The sequence below is a fragment of the Vicugna pacos genome, chromosome 16, assembly GCF_048564905.1.
Source record: "Vicugna pacos chromosome 16, VicPac4, whole genome shotgun sequence".
NCBI classification, from domain to species: Eukaryota; Metazoa; Chordata; class Mammalia; order Artiodactyla; family Camelidae; genus Vicugna; species Vicugna pacos.
The window spans coordinates 31,879,179-31,902,551 of record NC_133002.1 but is presented as its reverse complement, the minus strand read 5'-3'; the positions used below and the strand labels follow the sequence as shown (position 1 = coordinate 31,902,551).

At 52.0% G+C, this 23,373-nt stretch overlaps 2 protein-coding genes across 3 annotated transcripts in view; one reads left to right on the top strand and one right to left on the bottom strand.

Moving 5' to 3' along the window:
* Positions 1-207: 207 nt before the first annotated feature.
* The window catches only part of ACSF2 (acyl-CoA synthetase family member 2), a 33,262-nt gene continuing 10,096 nt past the window's right edge, over positions 208-23,373 (bottom strand). The window contains exons 2-16 of one of the 2 annotated variants that reach the window (XM_031676300.2): positions 13,109-13,304; positions 12,627-12,755; positions 12,336-12,389; positions 11,681-11,799; positions 11,378-11,543; positions 10,743-10,838; positions 10,455-10,612; positions 10,078-10,169; positions 9,709-9,785; positions 3,319-3,426; positions 1,944-2,095; positions 994-1,135; positions 786-896; positions 577-645; positions 208-356 (exon numbers count right to left, since the gene is read on the bottom strand). In XM_031676300.2, coding sequence (XP_031532160.1) covers positions 306-356; positions 577-645; positions 786-896; positions 994-1,135; positions 1,944-2,095; positions 3,319-3,426; positions 9,709-9,785; positions 10,078-10,169; positions 10,455-10,612; positions 10,743-10,838; positions 11,378-11,543; positions 11,681-11,799; positions 12,336-12,389; positions 12,627-12,755; positions 13,109-13,304 — 1,720 coding nt within the window. In that variant the 3' untranslated portion in view covers positions 208-305. The remainder of the gene's footprint in view (positions 357-576; positions 646-785; positions 897-993; positions 1,136-1,943; positions 2,096-3,318; positions 3,427-9,708; positions 9,786-10,077; positions 10,170-10,454; positions 10,613-10,742; positions 10,839-11,377; positions 11,544-11,680; positions 11,800-12,335; positions 12,390-12,626; positions 12,756-13,108; positions 13,305-23,373) is intronic. The other variant, XM_031676301.2, reaches the window with a different exon arrangement.
* CHAD (chondroadherin) lies at positions 3,447-9,506 on the top strand. Its single transcript, XM_006218452.4, has 4 exons — positions 3,447-6,352; positions 8,168-8,331; positions 8,603-8,748; positions 8,990-9,506. Exons 1-3 carry the CDS (start codon positions 5,579-5,581, stop codon positions 8,742-8,744), a joined length of 1,080 nt encoding a protein of 359 aa, XP_006218514.1. The 5' UTR covers positions 3,447-5,578; the 3' UTR covers positions 8,745-8,748; positions 8,990-9,506.

Genomic DNA, 23,373 nt, shown 5'->3' with positions numbered 1-23,373 from the left:
TACAGCCCTAAAAAAAAAAAAAACTGGGTTGGTATCTCAAAGGGATTGAGTGAGGATTAAATGAAGTAGAAAATGCATGCCGAAGTGCTGAGCACCATTGTGGACAAGGAATAGGAGGTCTAAAAGTGCTAGTTTCCCCTTGGTCTCTTCCCGTCTTCATCCCATAGCAGCTGCCAAGAGAGCACGCCAGCAAGAGAAGGGCCAAAGTAAACAGAGAAGCTCTTTATGCCAAATCACAAAGACCACAGGGGGAATGTGGGGGAAGGGCAGAAAGGGCCTGGGAGGACCGCCCACCCCTCCTTTATTCACAGGTTTAGATGTTGTTCCATCTGCTCTCGAAGTTTGAATTTCTGGATCTAGAGGAAAGAAAAGGAGTGAGAACCAGGCTTGGGCGTCTGCCAGCTAGGGTGACCAAGCCCAGCTGGTTTGCCTGGAACTGAGGAGTTTCTCAGGCTAAAGGCAGGAAAGTTTGGGGCAAACCAGAATGCGCTGACTAGTTGGTTACCCGCCTGGCCTTCTCTGCACTTGGGGCCCCAGGACCCCCTGCCCCTCCCTGGTCTCCTGCACCTTACTCACCTTTCCTGAGACGGTGAGGGGGTAGTCTGTGACAAACACGATGTATCGGGGAATCTTGAAGTGGGAGATCTGCAGACCAGAGGGAGATAAAGCATGAGGCTGGGCGGGGTCCTAGGGTTAGGGGGAGAGGACAGTGGGCTGACTAGATGGCAGACAGAGGGTGTTGAAGAACCAAGCAACAGCAGTTTTGGGTGGGATGAGGCGCCCACCTTCCCTTTGCAGAAAGCCTTGATCTCCTCTGCCGTAGTCTCCTCCCCTTTCTTGAGCCGAATGCAGGCACAGATTTCCTCCCCCATCCGGTCATCCTTCACTCCCACCACCTTCCAGAATCAGAGACAGTTATCAGACATCCCCAACCACATCCGTGTTTCCTGCTTTTGGGGGCTCACCTGCGCTCACCTGGGTAGGGTGCCTCACCTGCACTTCCTGCACCTGTGGATGTGTGTGAAAGAAGTCCTCGAGCTCGGCCGGGTAGATGTTCTCACCGCCCCGGATGATCATATCCTTGGAGCGGCCCACGATCTTGCAGAAGCCCTGCTCGTCCATCGTGGCGATGTCTCTGCGAGGAAAGCCCAGGAACCGCCTCTCACCTCTGCCTCATCTGACTGGCTCGCTCACTCATTCACCAGACATTATGGAGCACCTACTATGTGTCCTGCACTGCTCTAGACTCTGGGGGACACAGCGTGAATGAGACATTCCCTGCTGTACAGTCTAATGAGGAGGCAGACAAAAACAAGTATACCTATAGCATATTTGCTCTCTCTCTTTCTCAATGTACCTATACACATGCTTTTCGTGGCTGGCTTCTTTCTTATTCAGGTTTCAGCTCAAACATTTCCATCTTAGAGAAGCCTTCTCTGACCACCCAATAAAGAGAAGCTCCCCTCCCGACCACAGCCAGTCTCTCTCCTATGACCTTATTTAATTTTCTTCGTGGTGTGTTTCAGTGTCTGAATTGGTCTTGTTTGTGTCTGTCTTCCTCCAGCAGACATGTGGGAAGTAAGAGCAGGATGCTTCCCATCGTGCTAGCCACTGCACCACCGGTGTCCAGAACAGTGCTGGCCCTTGGAAGTGCACAACAGGAATTTATGAGTGAATGAATGAGTGACTAAATCTTGGCTCCGATTTTGCAGACACTGTCTCTGGCACTCTCATCTGCACTGCATCTGGTCCTTCCCAGAGCCCTGTGCGGAGAGCATGATCATCCCCATTGTACACATTTTGGAAACTAAGTTCTCCACGATGTGAAGGGGCCATCTCCACAGACATGTTCTCCCTCTTCTAGTTTAATGTTCCCAGCTCAGCCTCAGGACCCCCGGCCTCCCCTCGGCAGCCAAAGTCTCTACCCCTCCCTGCCTTCTCACCCTGTCCGATACCACTTGTCCTGTCCGATTGCCTCATCGGTCTTCTGCGGCTCACCCCAGTAGCCCATCATGACGCAGTACCCTCGGATGCACAGCTCTCCAGGCGTGTTCAGCTCTGCCAGTGATCCCGTCTTCACGTTCACAATCTGGGCCTGGGACCAGGCAGCTTCAGGCTTGGGCCTCCCACCCTCCCACTTCAGGATGGGGGGCCCTAAGGAATGGGGGGAGTTTTGCCTTCCTTCCCCCTAGTAACGAGGCCCCCAGCTCTGCCCATCCCAATCCAGGGAAGGGAGACGAAGGTTGGAGTAGATCCACCACCAGTCAGACACCTGAGCGGGCCTTGAAAGAACAGCTGAGGCCCAGACCAGGAGAAAACTGTGGGCAGGAGCTGCTGCAGAGAAGGAGGCCTGCAGAGGGCCAGGCCAGCTGAAGAATTACAAACTGTGCAGAAGGAAAGGGAGTCTCCTCTTTCCATTAGGCAGCAAATAAAGAAGCCAAAAAGGGTGGCATGGCAGGGCCAAGTGAACAGGAGAGGTGGCAGAGAGGCAGAATCTAGTCAAGAAATGAGCCACAGCCAACGTGCACAGAAAGCTTAGCCTGCGTGCCTTGGTGTCTCCATCTGTGAAATGGGGAGAATTACACTTGCCCTGTCTACCTCACAGGTGGGCATCACAGTGAGTGGCAGTGAGGCTGTCAGACTCACTGTGATAGGAAGGGGCTAATGTCACTGCACACTCACTTCAGGGCGGGGGGGGGCAGGAGAGATGTGAAACAGGATGGCAGTTAGCCCCAGGGGAAGGACACTGGCAGTGACCCCAGAAGGGCAAGGCCACAAGGGGGCAGGAGAAACAAGGTACTGGCTGGCATAAAGCACCAACGGTGGAGACTGGGAATTTGAGAGTGAAAGATGCTCCAGGTCAACCTTCAAAGTGCAAGGCACCCCCAAAGGGACAAGCTCCTTGGGAAATTGTTTACACCAAGCCCAAAAGAGGAGCTCTGCCAAAGTGTGAGAGGTGGGGAGGGCAGGGCTGGGGGAGAGAAAGCTGTGGAGGAAAAAATCTCTGTGCTCTGGCTCCTCTCTGAGGCTGTTCTGGCTGCCCCAAAACAGACAGTGGGCTTGGCAAAAACACACCTCAGACAGGAAGGGAGGCTGTGGAGAAGTTCAGCTGGCGGCTGCTCATGGCCACTGTTTCAGCTCTGTCCTGCGCAGGCCTCAGCCCACAGAGAGAGCCCCAGACCAGGCCTGGGGAAGACCTTGCTGCTGAGGGGCTCTCAGCATCTTGGGTGAGCTGTTTGGATCTCTAATTGAAAGCAATACATGTTCCAGGGGGGTGTGCCCCAGTGGCATGGTTGGAGGCGGGGGTCTGGGGCTCACCTCTGTGTGAGGCATAATTCTGCCCACACTTTCTGCCTTCTGCTCCACAGTGTCCTCGGTGAAGTTCATAAAGGTCACAGGACTGTTCTCTGTTGTTCCATAAGCCACCTAGAGAGTCCAGAAAGGGTGTTTGCAAGGGAGTAGGGGGACTGCAGAAGGATGGGAAAGCTACCCAAGGGGAATGGGGAGGAAGTCGGGGGGGCAGAGAGTGGAATGGTGGGAAAAGAGGCATATTTGGCAGAGGCTAGGGTTCAGGAGGCAGAGGGATGTAGTGGAAACCAGTTCAACTAGCAGGGGCCCCAGGTCTGAAATAAAACTGAGCGCAGGGAGGCCATTCTTTTCCAGCTAGGACTCTCTCGGTCTCCATGTCTCCTGGGGGCAGCCACACTCTACCCTGTGGCTCCCAGCATTATCCATGCCCCAGCATTCTCTTCCATGCCCAGGCTGTCTCAGCACCCCCTTACTGATTTCAGGCCACAGAATCCCCTGCCTCTCCCTTCCAAGCTGAAGTTCCCCTAAACTCAGTGAGAAAGCCAGCCTGCCTTTGCCCAGCTGGGAGCTGCACAGACACAACCCCTCCACCCACCCCAAAACCTGGGACAATTGCCTGGCCTTGGGGTAGGTGCTCCCTAAGCTCTGGAAAGCTTCTTGTAAATTTATTTTCATCAAAATAAAATTAAAGCCAAAGCAAGGATTTAAAAAGCCTGTGGCATCTCCCCACCCCCTACTTCCAGTGGTTGGAACATTGTGAGCAACAGAAAACCAGAAGCCAACCTTGGAGGAGCCTAAACACCACTAGGCAGTGTTCTGGGCCAGCTATGACCATCCAGAGGCAATGGGTGAAAGGGGTTTAGGAGAGGGGCAGGCCTCCATAGGTGAGCACTGGGTGAAGGGAGAGGGACTGGCTACTCACTGTTCTAGGTTCCTGGCAGTCAGCAAAGACACCAGACCTTTGTCTGGCCTTCAACCCTACCCACCCCCAATTTCCTCTGCATTAGCTGGCATGACTCACCCAGCTGGGGTCTGGCAAGACCCGGGGTCTGGTTCCTCCCCTCATCCCCTAATATATTCACCCCTACGTCACTTTAGAGCCAGAGCTGAGACTCTGCCTGCCCACCCTCCCCTTTCCACAAGACTCCGGACACGGTGGCTGGCAAGTGGACACAGAGACCTGGTTGGCTGGGGCAGGGCTGCCCACAAGACCCAAGGTCTGGAAGCCTGAGCTGTCCCGAGCTGGTCCTTTGTAGCCAGGACCCGGCCTCCTCACCCACCCTCACAGTCCTGGGGCCACTGCCTAGGTATGACTTCTGCCAAGTACACCTTGGCGCCACTCTGGCCGCCACCCTAAGAGACCCAGGGGGGAAGGGCGGTCCTGACCACTGCGGGTGGAGATGAGGAGACAGGGACATTTTGGGGAGATTATGGGTTGTAGGGGAGGTGTAACTGTGCCTGGGGTCTTCCGCTGTGTTTGCAGAGCCCGGTGTCTCCCCTCGCCCCCATTCCCATTTTTCTGGTCGCCTTCAGCCCTGGAAAGGGATATAAGAGGTGCAGGGGACAGAAACTGGAGCCTGGGGCTGGGAGAGAGGGGCCAGAGGCGAGTCAGGGGCGGGAAGGAGCGCCCACCTCCAGAGGGTTGGCTGCGGTGTGCAGCCGGAAGGGGGAGCCCGACGCCAGAGTGGCTCTCACGCTCGGCCGGCGCCGCACAAGAGCCCCATTAAAGCGCCGCCGGCCGGCCGACCGCGGCGAGACTCGCGTCCGGCTGGCCGGCCCCGCTTCCTCCCTCGCTGGGTCCAGGGCACGCGGCCGAGCGTGTATGGCGGGGGGGGCGCCGAGTGGCGTGGAGGCTCCAACTTGAGCAAACAAATAAGTTCAGGGAACGCCTCCCTTCTCTGTGGTGTAAACTCGGGGCTCTGGACACACCCATACCCACCCCCAGAAAAGCAGGGGGAAAGGAGGTCGAGGTGGGGAGGGAGCAGGATCCGAGGGCAGGGAGAAGGAGAGCTGGGCTCGGGACGGAGGTTTGGGGACCCCGGTCCAGCCCCGCACGTTAGCCAGCGCGGGGGGCGGCGGGGAATGACCTCCCCGTCGAGGGCGGGGGCGCAGCTCCGGGCGGGAGGGAGTTAACCCGGTGGCCTCGCGGCTCCACGTAGGAGCTGGCTCCGGGTGCCGGCTGCGGTCAGGGCCACCGTATAAATAGGGCGGGAGACCGAGCGCCGAGGACTTGCCTCTGCCCCTAGCCCCGGCCCCAGGCGTCCCCGCCATGGCCCGCCCGATGCTCTTGCTCAGCCTCGGCCTCCTGGCCGGCCTGCTGCCGGCGCTGGCCGCCTGCCCCCAGAACTGCCACTGCCACGGCGACCTGCAGCACGTCATCTGCGACAAGGTGGGGCTGCAGAAGATCCCCAAGGTGTCAGAGAAGACCAAGCTGCTCAACCTACAGCGCAACAACTTCCCAGTGCTGGCTGCCAACTCGTTTCGGGCCATGCCGAACCTCGTGTCGCTGCACCTGCAGCACTGCCAGATCCGCGAGGTGGCCGCCGGCGCTTTCCGCGGCCTCAAGCAGCTCATCTACCTGTACCTGTCCCACAACGACATCCGCGTGCTGCGCGCCGGCGCCTTCGACGACCTGACGGAGCTCACCTACCTCTACCTGGACCACAACAAGGTGACAGAGCTGCCCAGGGGGCTGCTCTCCCCGCTGGTCAACCTCTTCATCTTGCAGCTTAACAACAACAAGATCCGCGAGCTGCGCGCAGGAGCCTTCCAGGGTGCCAAAGACCTGCGCTGGCTCTATCTGTCCGAAAACGCACTCAGCTCCCTGCAGCCTGGCGCTCTGGACGACGTGGAGAACCTTGCCAAGTTCTACCTGGACAAGAACCAGCTGTCCAGCTACCCCTCGGCTGCTCTGAACAAGCTGCGGGTGGTGGAGGAGCTGAAGCTGTCCCACAACCCCCTGAAAAGCATTCCAGACAATGCCTTCCAGTCTTTCGGCAGATACCTGGAGACCCTCTGGCTGGACAACACCAACCTGGAGAAGGTGAGCTCCTGGCTGCAGAGCTCTGCCCTGGCTCCTTCTCTGCCAGGAGGCCCAGGGATCCAGGGCCAAAGCTGGGCACCATCCCCTCTCTCCTAAAATTACCCTTTCTGTGGCCCTCTCCAAGGTGAGGAACTCTGCCACATCTGTCTCCACCCTAAAACCTGCCCTGCTGCCCCTGTTCCTAGTCTTAGCCACTGCCCTCCTACGATTCATACTTATAAATGGAGCTGGGGCTACCCTGGCCCCACCAATGGCTCCTAAGAGGCATGGCTAGTGCTCCCAAACCCCCTGCTGTGAGCAGCAGCCACCTCTTCCGCTGGGCCTTCCACCCCTCCTCTGCTGTTTTTTTCCCTGCCTCCAGTAAACCTACCACCCCATAAAGGAAGGTTTGTTTATTGAGGAGGCTTCCAGACGAGCCGGGCAAATCAGGCCCACAAAGAGACCCTGTTCCTGGTGGGAGTGTGCATGTGTGCTAAGGTGGGGTAGGGGGCTGGGGAGTGGGGAGCACATACCTCAGGAAGACCTCCTCCATGCCTTCCAGAGGCCCCCATGGATGCCTCCCACCCCCAATCCACATACACACACATTCCACTGCATTCTCAGGTCCATTTCAGCTGAGAGGGGACCAGGGGCTTCCCCTTGGGTGAAGGCATAGCACCCCCGGGCTCCGTGAAGGGACGAATGCAAGAGCCACATATATTGTCGATCTTTGGCACAGGACTCCAGGTGTCTCCCCACAGGGAAGGCTGGCTATGCCTCACTGTGCCTCAGACCACTCGCTGCCCTTTGCCTACCCCAGTCACCAGACCCACCTCCTGGATGCATCCTTGCCCAGTCCTTCCTCCCCTGTGATGCCCAGCGACTGGCCAGGTGGGGCTACCTTGGGTCAGGATGGAATCCCTTCTTGGGACTGGAAAATCACTCCGGTACAGGGCCTTTGGCCAGGAGGTTTGGGCAGGGACCAGAACAAGGTGGGGGAGATGGTCATCAGAACATTCTGATTACCAGGGAACTTCACACCCCTCCCTGGGACACAGGCACAGAAATGTGAGCAGAATCATACCTGGATGGCAACCAGCCTCTGTCTGGGTGGACAGAGCCTGCCTGAGTCTGATCATCTTCAGCCCCAGCTGAAGTCAAAGCCCACCGTGGCCTAGCATTGCCAGAGTGGCCTTTCAATGGGAGGTAGATCAGGGCAGCAGGGGTTCATCTGGCGCAGAGGAGACCAGGCAGGAACTGTGACGCCTGGGCCAAGATGTGGGCCCCAATAGAATGTTTCCTCTAGAGCCAGTAGACCTGTCCAAAGGCTGCATTAAGGTGGCTCCACAAAGTGTCTGGCAGATGGTGAGGGAGCTGTGAGGACAGAGCCGGGGGACATCCCAGGACCCCGTGGGCTGTGGGGAGCCTGGGCACACTGCCCATCCCACCAAACACTGATCAGCTCACTGTGTGCCAGCGTGGGCTCCTGGGACCAAACTCTGGCTGCCTCCCCAGTGCCAGTGTTTGTGCAGGGAGCATGGTGCCAGGGGAAGAGGAGCTGGGTGTGGTCCTGTAGCTACTGTTTACTCCATAGTGCCACCCCGGGCAAGGGACTTAACCGCCTTCCCGCCATTTACATACTGGAAATAATACCTCCTATCTCAAAAGGTGGTTGTAATGGATTAGATCGTCTGAGACAACCTAGTCACACTGTAAAATTTCTCAAGGTGCCACTGCTTATGTCCAGGGAAGGACCCTGTCCCTCTGGGGCCATAGAGCTTGGAGAGGCCGGATCCTGGGGCTGGGGTGTTCACTCGTGCCTACCTCGCTCCCCAGTTCTCTGACGGTGCCTTCCTGGGTGTGACCACGCTGAAACATGTCCATTTGGAGAACAACCGCCTGAACCAGCTGCCCTCCAACTTCCCCTTTGACAGCCTGGAGACCCTCACCCTCACCAACAACCCCTGGAAGTGTACCTGCCAGCTCCGGGGCCTTCGGAGGTAAGAGCACCCCCAGGGCTCCCCCAAAACCCGCCATCACGTGATGGAGTGGAGACACACTGGCCCTGCACTAAAACATCCTGGGCATAGATCCTACATCTGTTACCTAATAGATGTGGGACCCTGGGAGTTTCCCCATCTGTAAAATGAAGATGATAGTTCCAGACTACCCTGAAGCCAAGTCAGTCCTGGCCATGTCCATGGCTCACTGTCCCTTCCCCCAGTACTCTTAGATCTCTCCTGCAACCCTGGCAACTTTCTATCTCTCCAGGTGGCTGGAAGCCAAGACCTCCCGCCCTGATGCCACTTGCGCATCGCCCACCAAGTTCAGGGGCCAGCACATCCGTGACACGGACGCCTTCCGCAGCTGCAAGTTCCCCACTAAGAGGTCCAAGAAAGCCGGCCGCCATTAAACAGGTGGGGCTGCACGGGCAGTTCCCCCATTCCCTCTCTGGAGATTCTGGAAGTGAGGAGGGTGTCCCAGGATGGTCCTCCTGCCCCACAGAAGGGCAAGGAGACCCTCCATTTCTGCAGGGAGAGGAGGGGAGGGCTGGGGCTCCCCTCTAAGGGGGAAAATGATACTGCCCAAGACTCTCACCACTCTCTCCAAATCGTCTGGCTTGTTGCAATCCTGACACCACTCCTTGCCTCACTGCAGGTCCTGACCCAGCCGGTCCTGGTGACTGGCCTCTGCCTTCTGCCGGAGAAACTACTGACCCTCCCACCTGTGTCCCCGACCCTCTCCCCACAGCCTCTGCTGATGCACAGAGCTGTCCATACCTAGACACGTCCTGGCAGGGGGACCCGGGCACTCGAACACAAACCCAGCTCAACCTGACGGTGAGAGCTCATCACATCTGGCGCCACCGCTGTGGCTCCTCTCAGAGAAGCTGTTGCTGAGACCCCTAAGGCCTTTAGAACTGGAACAGGGTGGCCATCAGGATGGCCACCCTTCCAGAATCCTCCTCTCTGCTCCCCTTTCCCTGCTATTTGGAAACAAACATCAGATCCTTGCCCCATCCCTTGTTTCCAGAAAGGGTCTTAAGCCTGTACCCCAACTCTGCCAGCCCCCACCTGCCAGGACACTCTAACAGGACACCGGTGCTTTGCCACGTCCTCCCATGCTGCATTTCTTCCCCAGATTTCTATAAATATAAATTTATGTATGTATAATATTTACTCCCCTGTCACCTATCTCTGTGACTTGCCAGCTGCTGCTGAGGTCGGACTGCATTTTCTCACATCTGCTTTCGGGAATGAGAGCCAGCCAAAGGGTCTTCCTTGAGACCTGGCCGGGGCTCCTCTCCACTCCCATCACTGTTCCTGCCCAGGCCTGGCCTGCCCCCGACCCCAACCTCGGGCCCGGCCTCCACTCACCACCAGATCCTTCATGTTCAGCTTGTTGATGATGGCTCGGATCAGCTCTGGGGGTGCAGGGGACCCCGCGATCACACCTGAATCAGACAGAGGGCTAACTCAGAGAGAGGGCTCCCACCTTCTCCAAGCCCAGTGGACCCCCTCCACTTACGGCTCTTTGTGGGGAATAACATTCCCTTCTCTCCCCTGACCCTGGACCTGTTCCTAGACCTGGCAGCTGACCTTGGGCTGGTGTCTAGGGACACTAAGGATTTGCCCCCCTCCCCGCCATGTTTCTACAGTGGCCTTCTTGCCCCCTAAATGAAAGATTGGGTGAATATGTAGTTCACTGGGCCAGTTCCAGCCTGGCCACCCTTGGCCCCGTCGCACCTCCACACATGGCTGAGATGTCATAACTGGAGAAGTCTGGTTGGTTCAGAATGTCCACGAACATTGTGGGGGTGCCATACAGGAAGGAGCCTCTGTGTAAGGGGGGAGCATGTCAAAATCAGGCTTGGAAGTAGAAGGGCGCTTCCTCTTCTCACCCACCCCACCCGACCCTGCAGTAAGGGCCAAGGCTGAAACTGGGGAACAGGTGTGAGAAGCTCCTTGGAGAGAGGAACGGGTCCTCTCCTGGGGGTCCCCCACTACCTCGTCTCCACTTCTCCTGGTTGGAGGAAAGAGACATCTTGGAAAGGGATCAGGGCCCAGGACTGAGGAATAGACAGGTCTTATCAGCCCGCAGGTAGCTGCCCACTGATGCCCACCTCTCTCTGCTGATGGCCTCCAGCGCCTTCTTGCCATCAAAGACTGGAGAGGACAGGACGAGGGTGACCCCGTGCATCAAGCTCACCATTGTGCCCCCTACGGAACCCAGGCAGTGGTACAAGGGGTTGGGCAGGACCACCCGCGACTCGTCTGGTGCCTGGAGATGGAGGCAGGAGGCTGGGTCTGCTGCAGAGCCAGAAGCCAGTTCCTCTAGGCCGCAGAGGGAGCCCAGCAAGCCTCACCCCTGCCGGGTGCCAGGAAGCCCTTGCTGGGCCAGGGCGCCTCACCTTCTGGTGCAGCCTCAGGCGCTCCCCTATCATGTTGGAGTTGTTGACAATGTTGTAGTGGGAAAGCGTGGCCCCCTTTGGGCTGCCGGTTGTCCCCTGACAAGACAAGCAGGTGATGGCTTGGCCTCTTTCTTTCCATTTCCTTCCCATCCCGGGCCACTGCATGGAAGAGCACTGGACTGGGAGTCAGGAGACCAGGACTGTGGCCCCAGATCCATCTGTTCATTCAATACATAGTCACAGAGGTTGACCACCAGTCTGTATGGTGCCAGAGGTCAGGATCCAGAAATTTGGAAGATAAGGTCTGTCCTCATGCCACTTATAAGGTGGCTCAGAGGACTCTGGCTCACCAGCACATGCCCCCTCTGGATCTCAGTTTTCCCATCTGCTAAATGAGGGGGCTCTGACCTGCGTGGTTCAGTGCATCTGCCCCTGTGCTGGGGACGAGAGGGCCAGGGCACGTGACAAGAACACTAGTTGCTGGTATTTTCCAGGGCCGCGGGGACGGCGAGGGCCAGTCCCAGAAGAGTGTTTGCACCTCTGACCTCTGCTGTCTCATTCTCCGGGGAGGGTCACAGGGCAGGCAGGGGTTAGTGTGCCAGCCTGGGCTTGGGACCGGGAGACCTCTGCCCTACCGAGGTGAACTGGATGTTGATGGGGTCATGGCAGGACAGGAACTGCTGGGTGTGCCGGAGCCGGGCCAGATGCTGTTCTTGATCGCCAGCTGCCACCACCTCATCCAGGAGCAGTGTCCCAGGCAGAGGGGCGTCCAACGAGATGACTGTGCTCAGATCTGGGAGCCTGGGGCAGGGAGTGTGGTGAGAGTCAGGGGCCAAGGGAGGGCCCAGGAGACGCCAGCCTCATCCTTGGATGTGGGTAAGGGATGAAGGGGCCAGGATGCTGCAATGTGCACCCCCCCCAACCAGGGACACCCCCACCTCTGACTCTTCAAGGCCCCTGGCTGGGCCTTCTCCACCTCTGGACAGATCTGCTTCAGGATGTTGTAGTATTGCTGGGTCTTGAATTGCTTGGGGAACACGAGGGCTTTGCAGCCCACCTGTAGAAGGTGAGCCCCGGCCACGGTCATCAGGAAGCGCCAGCTAGGGATCTGGTGGAGTCCTAACCATTGCTCTCTCCCACACACACCACTACCCTGACACATACACCCTGACACACATATACTACCCCTAACCCACACACACATACCCACCACCACCACGACATACACATGCACCACCCCCAACATACACACCCACCACCACGACACACATGCAATACCCTCTAATACACACACACATCATCACCACCATCATGACACACACATACGCTACCCCCAAACCACACACACCGACCACCACAACCCCCACCATGACATACACATACAATACTCTCTAACACACACACACACCCCCAACACACTCACTAGCCTGTCTGAACAAATACCCCTTCCTCCCACCCACTTGTAGCCTGAGGAAGGACAGACTCTGGGTGTCACCTGCCTGTGCACGCCCTCCCACCCCGGTCAGCCCTGTGTGACAACTAGAAGCCCCCAGGCCAGGCACCAGCAAGGAAACTTCCCCAAAACAGGCCTACCTTCTTGAGGGCGTACTCTAGTTCCATAGCTTGGTAGGCTGGGTTCACAGACACCTGGTAGAGACAGAGAGCATACGTCAAGTGTCCTGGTCAGACCCTGTCCCTCTCCATGCCCCTTCACCCTCAGAGGCAGCGCCCTGTACCTTCAGGCCTCCTTGGTGGACTTCGGGAGAAAGCACCACCTAGTCTGAACTCAGCCCGGCACTGGTGTGATTCTGGGGCCAAGCGGGGGCTCCCCTGAATGGTGCCCACCCCCGCACACCCAGCTGTGCCAGGCAAGCCCTTCCTCACCAGAATGATGCCTGCCTGGGCCGTAGCTAGCTGCATGAGTACCCATGCGTAGGAGTTGGGTCCCCACATGCCCAGCCGGTCACCCTTGCAGAGGCCGATACTCAGGAGCCCAGAAGCAGCTTTGTCCACCTGGTGTAAACAGAGGGGGCACAAAGGGGTGAGTTGCAGGCAAGCAGTAAGGGGCCCATGACTCCCATCTTAGCCCTTGGCCCAGAGGTTCACATCAGAACTACCTGGGAACAAGGGGCAGGCAGATACCCAGGCCTCAGCAGATGTGGAGTGGGGTCCAGGAACAACACGCAGGAGGCATCTGGGCCACCTCTGCCTCAGTCCTTCCCTCCTCTCCTGATACCCCTGGGGGTTCTCAGGCAGCCCCAGCACCCAGCCCCACAGCGAGGCAGGGTGACTCCACCCAGCCAGGGGAGCCTGGGAGCCTGGGAGCCAGCACCTGCCCTCTTTGAGGATTCAAAGTCAGGACCCACCTGCTGCTTGAGTTGGGCAAAGGTTAACCTCATGTTTTCATGGAGGACAACCAGGGCCTCTCGGTCTGGGACCCTCTGTGCTGCGGCATCCAGGCACTGCCCCACAGTCTTGTTAATAAGACGCGCTTCGGTGTGGCCCTGGACGAAGCTGAGGCCTCCGACGGGCAGGGGGGCGGTGCGAGCCGCCTCTCTGGAACTGTGGGGAAAGGGGCTATGGGCTCAACCGCCCCAGGCCAGGTCTCCCTGACACCAAGGGCCTGGCACACCTGCTGGGAGGTGGGCTGTTTATACCATGCTTGGGACACTCCAGAAACTATCTGATCCGCCCCATCCCCAGGGACCATCACGACTGAATTTAGGAGCTGTTTCACCTATGAGAAATCTGAACATGGTGGCTGACCCTCTGTCCTTAATCAGAGAGAAGGTTCTTTTTCCCAACCTGCTCCTCTGTTTCCACTCAGTGCCAGTAGCCTACAGCCTTGGTGCCAAAACCCTGGAAAGGGAAACTGAGGTAAATTACACTGCTTTGCCTAAGAGAGGTGGCCTGGGAGGGCTGGGAACAACCTCATCCTAGACACCACTAATCCTGATGAAAAAAAAAAAAGCCCCTGGTGGTTTAATCAAAACCCACAGAATAGTCCAACACAAGGCCTAAATAGTAATGTGAAGTATGGATGGGAGTTAATAATACTGCACCATATCGGTTCACTAACTGTAGCAGATGCACCACACGAATGCAGATGTTAGCAGTCAGGAAACTGCCCGGGTTGGGTGGGACTTGGGTATAAGGAACCCTCCATACAATCTGCTCAGTTATTCTGTAACTCTAAAACTGCCTATTAATTATTAAAACTGTCTGAAGTCTATGAATTATTAAAAAAGAAAAAGCAAAACACAACTCCCGGCAGTCCAAGTACCACAGGCGTAGGCCTGCCTGCAGGTGCCCGCCTGCTGCCCCAGGTGACAGCTGCTGGGCTCCCACCCGGGCCCAGGCGGGAATGTGACAGCTTTCAGTCCCCCCCCCCTCCCCCGCGGACGGACGGGATGCCCGCTCTGGGATCCAGGCCTCCCAGAACTCCTCCAGGCCCCCTAGGTGGTATAGGCCCCGAGGGCCCATCCTGATGACTCAGTCTTGCCGCTGCTAAGCTGGGAAGACCAAGCCTAGTTTTCATTGTGTGGCCACTTACGGCTTGTGGGTAAGAATTTCTGGCAAGAACAAGGCAGGCAGGGCAGCGGGGAGCAAAACTGGGTCTCCCTGTAAATGGGAGAGGAGACCATCTCACAGGAGGGTAGGTCCCAGTGTGGGCTGATGGGGAGGCTGTCCTGACTTCCATGAGGATGAGTCACACAATGGGGAGTGTGAGGTCTCATCCCAGGCAGGCCACGGCTGCGTGGGTGGCCATAGCAGACACCTTTGGTGTCCCTTGTCATGTCTCCTTGGCACATCTCTGATTTCAGCTGCTGGGACAGTTCCTTGAGGTTCTGTCTGCTCAGGGACTCCCTCAAGTCTCCCCTCTGCAGCTGTACCTTCTGGGAGGCATCTGTATTTTCCCATAGGTTCCGGGGGAAAGACCCTGGTTACCTGCACACACCCAACACCGGCTTCTCTTCCTGTCTCCTCCCCATACGCCCTCATTCCCACTTTCCAGGATCACAAATAAACCACCCACACCCAAGTCCTTGTTCTTGGGGAAACCCAAGTTAGGACATTTGTGTCTTCTCCTCAGGGCTAGGCCTCTGCTTCCCCACCTCTGAAGCTTGGGGACCGGATCCTCAGGGAATATCCTCAGGGAATGCTATCTAGATTACCTACCTGGGCAATCTTCTCAAAGGGCTGTAACAAGCCACCTAAGCCCAGTGGTCCCCTCAAGTGTGCTGGGGCAGAAAACAGCCAAGAGTCGCAGGGCTCTGAAGTCCTGGCAACCCCCACACCCGACCACTTTAGGTTGAAAAACCTAAAGAGCTGCTGAGGTAGTTCCCCTAGGCACCATCACACCTCTCAGGGGGGACCGTGTGCCCAAATCTCTCCCTCACAGGCCCACTGTAGAGGGCAGCCATTTTTGCCCACTACAGAACAGACATGCTCTTTCTTTGGGTTTGCCAAAGTGATAGTTGTAAGAGCAAACATGTGGGAAAACACCTGCTTAAGAAGAAAGTCAACATGGGGGAAAGTAGGGGGAGATGGAAAGAGACAGTGAGACAGCGACAGAGACAGGAAGACCCAGGGACAGACTGAATCTTGAGGTTGTTGAATCCCTAGACCCAGTCATGTGTTAAGTCTACCTGCGTCTGGATGTTTCACTGCTAACAGCCAACAAATTCCCTCTTTAAGCGGGGAGGGTATAACTCAAGTGGTGGAGAGCATCTGTAGCATGCACGAGGTCCTGGGCTCAGTCCCCAGTACCCCCTCTAAAAAATGAATAAATAAGTAAACCTAGTTATCCCCCCAAAACGAACAAATTCCCCCTTTAAATTTAAGCTAGTTTGGGAAGAAAAAAAAAAGCTCAACTCCATTTGCAGCCACATGGATGAACCTGAAGGTCATTATGCTGAGGGAAATAAACCTGACACAGAAAGACTAATACTGTGTGATCTCACTTATACGTAGAATCTAAACGTGAACAGAGGGTACAGCTGAGTGGTAGGGTGTGTGCCTAGCATGCACAAGGTCCTGGGTTCAATCCCCAGTATCTCCATCAAAAGAAATAACCTAACTACCTCCCCCAAAACAAAAAACAACAAAACATTTAAATAAATGAAAACTAAAGAAAACAATATATGAACAAACAAATTTAAGCCAGACTGAGTTGGGTTTCTGTTGCTCACAACTGGTGAATCCTAACTATATTCGGTGGATAACCAGTGCCCTTGAAGGCCTGGAGATCACCTCCCACAGGCCAGCATCTGGACTAGGAGGCAGAGAAATACAAATCTCAGCCAGTTTAATGGCTTTATTGTCAACAGAGTATTAAAGAGGTGGGGGTGGGACAGAGATCTGTCTGCCAACAGGGACCCTCCTATTCTCACAATGACCCAGAGTCCTATTTGGTTTGGAATCTGATTTTCTTTTTTTTTTAATTTGTTTTATTTGAAGGGGGGGGTAATTAGGTTTCTATTTATTTTTTAAATGGAAGTGCTGGGGATTGAACCCAGAACCTTGTACATGCTAGGCACACACTCTACTACTGAGCTATACCCTCCCTCTGGAATCTGATTTTCTGTTCATTCACCGAGATTTTCAGTGGCCTCTTGGAATGTCTAGTTGGCAAATCAACAGGTTGATTTATGTGCCCCTCCCACCAAAAGTCCAGTTCAACTGCCCTGGGTATTAGCTCCTTTATCTTCACAGCAGCTCTGATAGGTGCTGGGACAGACTCCCAACAGCCCCTTCTCCCTTAATAACACACCCTCAGATGTGGCTATGGCCATGTGGAATGGAGACCACATTTCCAGCCTTCCCAGCAGGTGGTCTGGTCCAAAAGTGAAGTTCTGGCCAATGAGATTTAATGGGAGGTAGTGTGTGAAGCTTCTGAGAAGAATCCTTAAAGGGAAAGGACATCTCGTTTTCCTTCCCGCTGGTCAGAATGCTGCCTGTGACAGTTCTCTTGGACCACACAGTGAGCCTGGTCCACAGAGCAACAAGACACAGGGGCCTGGAGCCTGACAGTAGGGTGTAGCCACAGACTGGCCTCTCCCAGAAGAAACTGCTGTCTCCTAAAACCGCAGTGAGACGGGGTTTCTCTGATACACACTGAGCCAATCCTAAAACATACAGGTGGGAATTAGGAACTTGTTCTTTTTTTTTTTTTAATGGAGGGACTTGGGATTGAACCCAGAACCCTGATGCATGCTAAGCACTTGCTCTACCACTGAGCTAAACCCTCCCCGTATGAATGCTAATTCTACAGGTGAAGAAACAGAAGCGCTAAGAGGCCAAGTGGGCTGCCCAGCTGCTAAACAGCTGCCCCTGAAGTGGAGAATCCAGTGCCCTTGCCCCAAAGTTACAGCCATGCCTGCCACATACAGCTGGGTCCGGGGAGAAAGGATGGGATGGCTAATTCTCTTTTTCAGGCTTTGGATTTAGTCCCTATCTGATCACCAGCAACTGACTAATCTCAATTTTATTGTTTACACAGTTGTTCATTAAATGAACCCAAGAAATTGGCAATGGGATAGGGCAGGGTTGAGGTGGAAACAGGTTGCCCCTTCAAAGGACTTAAAAGTTCTAGAAACTCCTATCAATGTGATTTGGTCATAAACTCAAGAACCACCCGTCATTTCACAGGCCCCAGTGCAAATACCATTGATTCTACTTCCCTCCTTCCTCAAACACACCCATAACACCTTGGCCGAAACAGCAGCCACTTCTTTTTCTATTCTGAAACAAAGTGGCAGATATCCCACTTCAACCGGAAAAAGACAATCAAGAAATTTCGTTTCAGGGGAAGTTTTGTTTGTTTGTTTGTTTGTTTGTTTGTTTGTTTGTTTGTTGTGGGGTGTTTACTGAGTTGGAGGACAGCCAGCAGTCCCAGCTGCTCCCAGTTCAAACTACTAGACTGAATCTTTGGCTCCTTGGACTGGGTGTTGTAAAACACCAGGTGAGAGTAAGTCAGCCAGCTGGGAGCTGTGATGGGACTGCAGACAAAGCGCAGCCCCACCTAAAGGTGTCCTGAGAGTTGGCGCGTGAGAGCTCAGGCCCACATCTGCTGCCAGATCCAATTTCATAAGAGAAGTCAGGAAACAAGGATTTTTTTTTATTTTAAAGAATTATTTTGACTTTTCACTTTGGCAATTAATGTGCTCACTGTTTTATCCCCAGTGCCTCATAGGGCCTGGGATGCAAGAGGTGCTCGAATGACCAAAAGAATGAATTATAAACAATGCACATGGCAACCCACTTGAAAAATAAGCAAAGGACTTGAGTAGACATTTTTCCAAAGAAAATATATGAATGGCCAACAAGCATACGAAATGCAAAGTGAAACCACAATGAGATACCACTTCACAACCACTAAGAAGGCTAGAAAAAAAAAACAACAAGTGTAGGTAAGCATGTGGAGAAATTGGAACTCTCATGCATTGCTGATGGGAATGTAAAATAGTGCAGCTGCTGAGGAAAAAAGTTTGGTGGTTCTCCAAAAAGTTAAACATAAAGTTACCATTTGACCTGGCAAGTCTACTCCTAAGCAGATACCCAAAAGAAGAGAAAACAAGTGTTCAAGTATTTGTACACAAATGTTCAAAGGAGTACTATCTACAATAGCCAAAAGGTGAAAACAACCCAAATATACAGCAATGGATAAGTGGATAAACAACATGTGGAACAGCCCTACAATGGAATAAAAAGGAATGAAAAATTTTTTTCTTTCTCTTTCTGGCTTACTTCACTTAGAATGACATTCTCCAGGAGCATCCATGTTGCTGCTAATGGCATTATGTTGTCGGTTTTTATGGCTGAGTAGTATTCCACTGTATAAATATACCACATCTTCTTTATCCAGTCATCAGCTGATGGACATTTAGGCTGTTTCCATGTCTTGGCTATTGTAAATAATGCTTCTATGAACATTGGGGTGCAGGTGTCATCCTGAAGTAGGGTTCCTTCTGGATATAAGCCCAGGAGTGGGATTCCTGGGTCATATGGTAAGTCTATTCCTAGTCTTTTGAGGAATCTCCACACTGTTTTCCATAGTGGCTGCACCAAACTGCATTCCCACCAGCAGTGTAGGAGGGTTCCCCTTTCTCCACAGCCTCTCCAGCATTTGTCATTTGTGGTTTTTTGAATGACGGCCGTTCTGACTGGTATGAAGTGATATCTCATTGTAGTTTTGATTTGCATTTCTCTGATAATTAGTGATATTGAGCATTTTTTCATGTGCCTTTTGATCATTTGTATGTCTTCCTTGGAGAATTGCTTGTTTAAATACCATATGAGATCGCTCATATGTGGAATCTAAAAAACAAAAACAAAAACCTATAACAACAACAAAAAAACAAAGTGTAAATACAAAACAGAAATAGACTCATAGACATAGAATACAAACTTGTGGTTGCCAAGGGGGCGGAGGGTGGGAAGGGATAGACGGGATTTCAAAATTGTAGAACAGATAAACAAGATTATACTGTATAGCACAGGGAAATATCCATAAAATCTTCTGGTAGCTCACAGAGAAAAATTGTGACAATGAATATATGTATGTTCATGTATAGCTGAAAAATTGTGCTGAACACTGGAATTTGACACAACATTGTAAAATGATTATAAAGCAATAAAAATGTTAAAAAAAAAAAGCTAACAACAACAACAAAAAATAAGTCAAGAAAAATAAGCAGTAAAACAATAAAAAAAAAAAAGGAATGATGTACCAATACATACTACAACATGGATGAAGCTTGAAAATATGGAAGTGAAAGAAGCCAGACTCGGAAAACCACATGTTGTATAATTCCCTTGATGTGAAATGTTGAGGTTAGGCAAATATGTAGAGACAGAAGTAGAGTAAGCAGTTGCTCAGGGCTGAGGGGATGGGAAGATGGAGAGGTGATAGCTAAGGCGAGAGGGGTTTCTCTTTGAGACAATGAAGATGTTCTAAAATTGACTGTGGTGGTGGTTGCACATATCCCTGAAAATACTAAAAATGACTGAATTGTACATTTAAAAAAATAATGCTCAAGCGGGGAGGGAATAGCTCAGTGGTAGAGTGCATGCTTAGTACACACAAAGTTCTGGGTTCCCTCCCCAGTACCTCTGTTAACAACAAATAAACAAACAAACTTAATTACCCCTCCGCCCAAACCCAAAAAAGACCCCCCAAAATGCACAAAATTCTATTCCTAGGTATATATCCAACTGAAACCATACACGTGCTCACCCAAAGACAAACATGAGGACATTTGCATTCTCTCCCATATGAAAACTACCCAAATAGTCATCAACAGTAGAACAGATAAACAGTGAATTGCTATTTGCAATGCTATATAGTAATAAGAGCAAATGAATTACAGTGATACTCAACAGTGTGACTGAAACTCATTTAAAAATGTTACATGAAAGAAGTCAGATAGAAAAAAAATACATATCCATACCATCTGATTCCATGTATACATACAAAACAGACAAAACCAATCTATGCTGTTCGAAATCAGAGGAGCAGTCAGCTGGGTGCTGGTTCTATGGGTGTGTTCAGTTTATCAAAGATTGATCAAGCGAGCACATAAAACATGTATACTTTTCTGAATCTATGTTATCTCTCAGTATAGAGTGTAAAAGAAAACCCTTCTAGGGCTTAAGCCAGCGTTGATATAGACACAACTCACAAACTAAGTTTAGTGATAGCCTGTTGCATCTATTTACTATCCTGTCAGGAAAATAGCATCAGCACGAATCACATCTGTGCAAAATACATGCATACACTAACAAATAATCCTTGGCAAGCCAAGCAAACGCATCTGTTCATCATCTCCATCTTAGAAATTACTCAAGGAAAGAAATAAGCTCAATTCTGAATGTGGCAGGACTCTCCTTTCCAAGAGTTCCAACAGATGATAAGGCATTTTGTGTGCCCTCTATGCAATTCCTGGTACACGGTGACTGCTAGCCCAGCCAACCTGTTTTTCCTGCACGGATGCATGTTCCCCAGGTCCAGGAGCACAGAGCAGCTCAGGACATGCTGCTCAATGTTTAGGATATGGCTTACTGTACTGTATTTAAGGCTTTGGTCCAGAAAGCAGCCTCCAACTGGAATACTGCTCTAGTGGGAAACAGGACCCACCTGCTAGCTATCTGCTTGACAATGTAATTTCCAGGAATGTCTGCAGAAACGTTTAATGACAAGTCAGGAGTGTAATGATTCTGATTTATGAAAAAGATGGGCACTCTCATGCGGAAGGGTGGAGATGGGTAAATCTCCTGCAGGGATGTGAAGTGAAGGGAGAGAGGGAAGAGTGGGCTTCTCCCCCGCGACGCTGTCATGCAGGTTTTCTCAGGCAAAAAACTGAGAGAGAAGTCAAGCAGCTTGTTCAAGATGCTGCAATAAAAGTTGATTAAAGACAGCCTCATCATTCCATCCCAAACAGCTTTCCACTAAAACAGACACATGACACTGACATATGAAACACAATAATAACCAAATCTGCTGCAAACTTACAGCAGAGGGAAGGCAAGTGGCCGATAAGCACAGGAAAAGATGCCCATGTCACACATCAAAGCAACATAACTATGAGAGGTCAGCAAAGACGGGAAATACTGATATTATGATGTATGCAACTTATTTTCAAATGATAGCAAGATATATGTGTGCATGGGTATGTGTGTGTGTGTGTTTGCAGAGAGGGCGGGGTACAGGGAGAGACCTACTCTCTGACCCTTTAGCAGCTGATATTTCAAACTCAGTCTTTTCCATCATTCACCTAGATTATCATGCCACTGGGTCCAAAAAGCTATTATTTTACAAACTATATATACGTGTTGAAAGTAATTCAGTCTGTCTATACCGTAATAAATGAAAGGTCACTATAAGGAAACGTATAACAAATCAGTAATCCTTCACCCAAACCGAGATTGCTGTCTTTCTAGAAAAGTCTATGTTGAATTTCCAAATTCCAGGACACGTATTCTTGTCACAGAGTACTCACGGGCAATACTGGAAAGCAGTTTCAGCTGGTGAGAGTCTGTCCTAGCCACTGGAGCCAGGTTCTGGTCTCCTTGGCTTCAGGCAACCAGTAAGAGAGCTTAACAGGATAAGGAGTGGGAGGACTAAGTGGAGCACATAGGTTATAACTCTGGCCTCTATGTTCCTAAATAAAGGTCCCTAATTAGAGAAGACTAATAAAACGACTATTAATTTCAACACAAAGACAAGAAAGATTAATACAGAATGTCGGCAAGGATGGGAGGAAATGGGCCAGAGGCTAAATCGGTACAGGATTTTTAGAGGACAATGAGTACAGAAGCCACAAAGCCTATGAAGTTCAAGCTTCAAGACCCCTCACCCCACCAAGTGCTGGGGGTTCCTGGCAGCTGGAGAGGGCAGGTGGATTGCAAATCAAGAAGCATTTTCACATGTCAGCGTTGCTGCCAAAATGCCTACGAAATCTTACAAGAAGAGGACCTGGATCTTCAAGGCCCCACAATTTGTAGTAAATTATTTTCTTATTCTAAATAAATAATCAATTTGCATTAAATTTGGTCCTTGTAATTCTGTATTTTTTTTAACAAAGAGGGCACCCCAACAAGTATAAGCTTCAAAACCCCCAAATCTGGATCCTTTCTGATTTAGTGATATCTATCAATGCTGGAATATGCATGTCCTTTGACCAGAAATTCCACTTTTAGGAATATATACTAAAAACAAGAAACAAAATCTTAGAAATGCCTAAAGGTATGAATAAGGACGTTAATTGTTGTTTAGCCAAGAATTGAGAAAAAAACTTTATTTCTGTAAGTAAGGGATTAGATAACTAAATTACGTGGCATCTAAGCAAATGGAATACTATGCCATTTTTAAAAAGGGAGACACTATATATTTAATGACATGGAAAATGTCTAATATATTTTAGGTGAAAAAGCCCCTTTGGAATAACGTGACCTGACATTTACTGGTGTTTCCTCATGCAGCTCCTTCTAAACACTCCATACACATGATCTCCTGTGATGGTCATAACCACTCCCTGACCAAGATACATACCCACTTACAGACAAGGGAATGGGGCTCAAAGAAATGCAGGTCACAAGCCAAGCTGGGCTTTAAACCCAGGACTCTGGCTTCCAAGGCCTCAATACAATACAAAACAAAATGAAGCCTTGTAGAGTCCTTGTAGGGTGGCTTACAGAGGGCTTCCACGTGAGTCATATGGTCCTCACACCAGTCTTGTGCGGGGAGGGTACAGCTCAGTGGCAGAGTGGGTTAGTGTGTGCAAGTGCAGGTTCAGTCCCTAGTACCGCCATTAAAAATACACAAATAAACCTAATTACCTTCCCGCCCAAAACCAAAACACATAAACAAACAGAAAAGAACTGCTATTCCTCATACCAATCTTGGACCTATGAAAAGGATTATTTCTTCTTATGGATGAAGCAAGAGGTTCTTTTTCTTAAATTTCCAAATCTGGTGGGTGGCAGCCCTGGGCCCCTTTCTGCGTGTACCGCTCTTTACATCGCAGCCCATCCACAGCCTCCTCTGGGGGCTGCACAGGGGCTGCAGCAGCAAACCTGAAGCTGAGGATGCCACAGGCCCATGGAGAACCACCCCCACTGGGCCCCCACC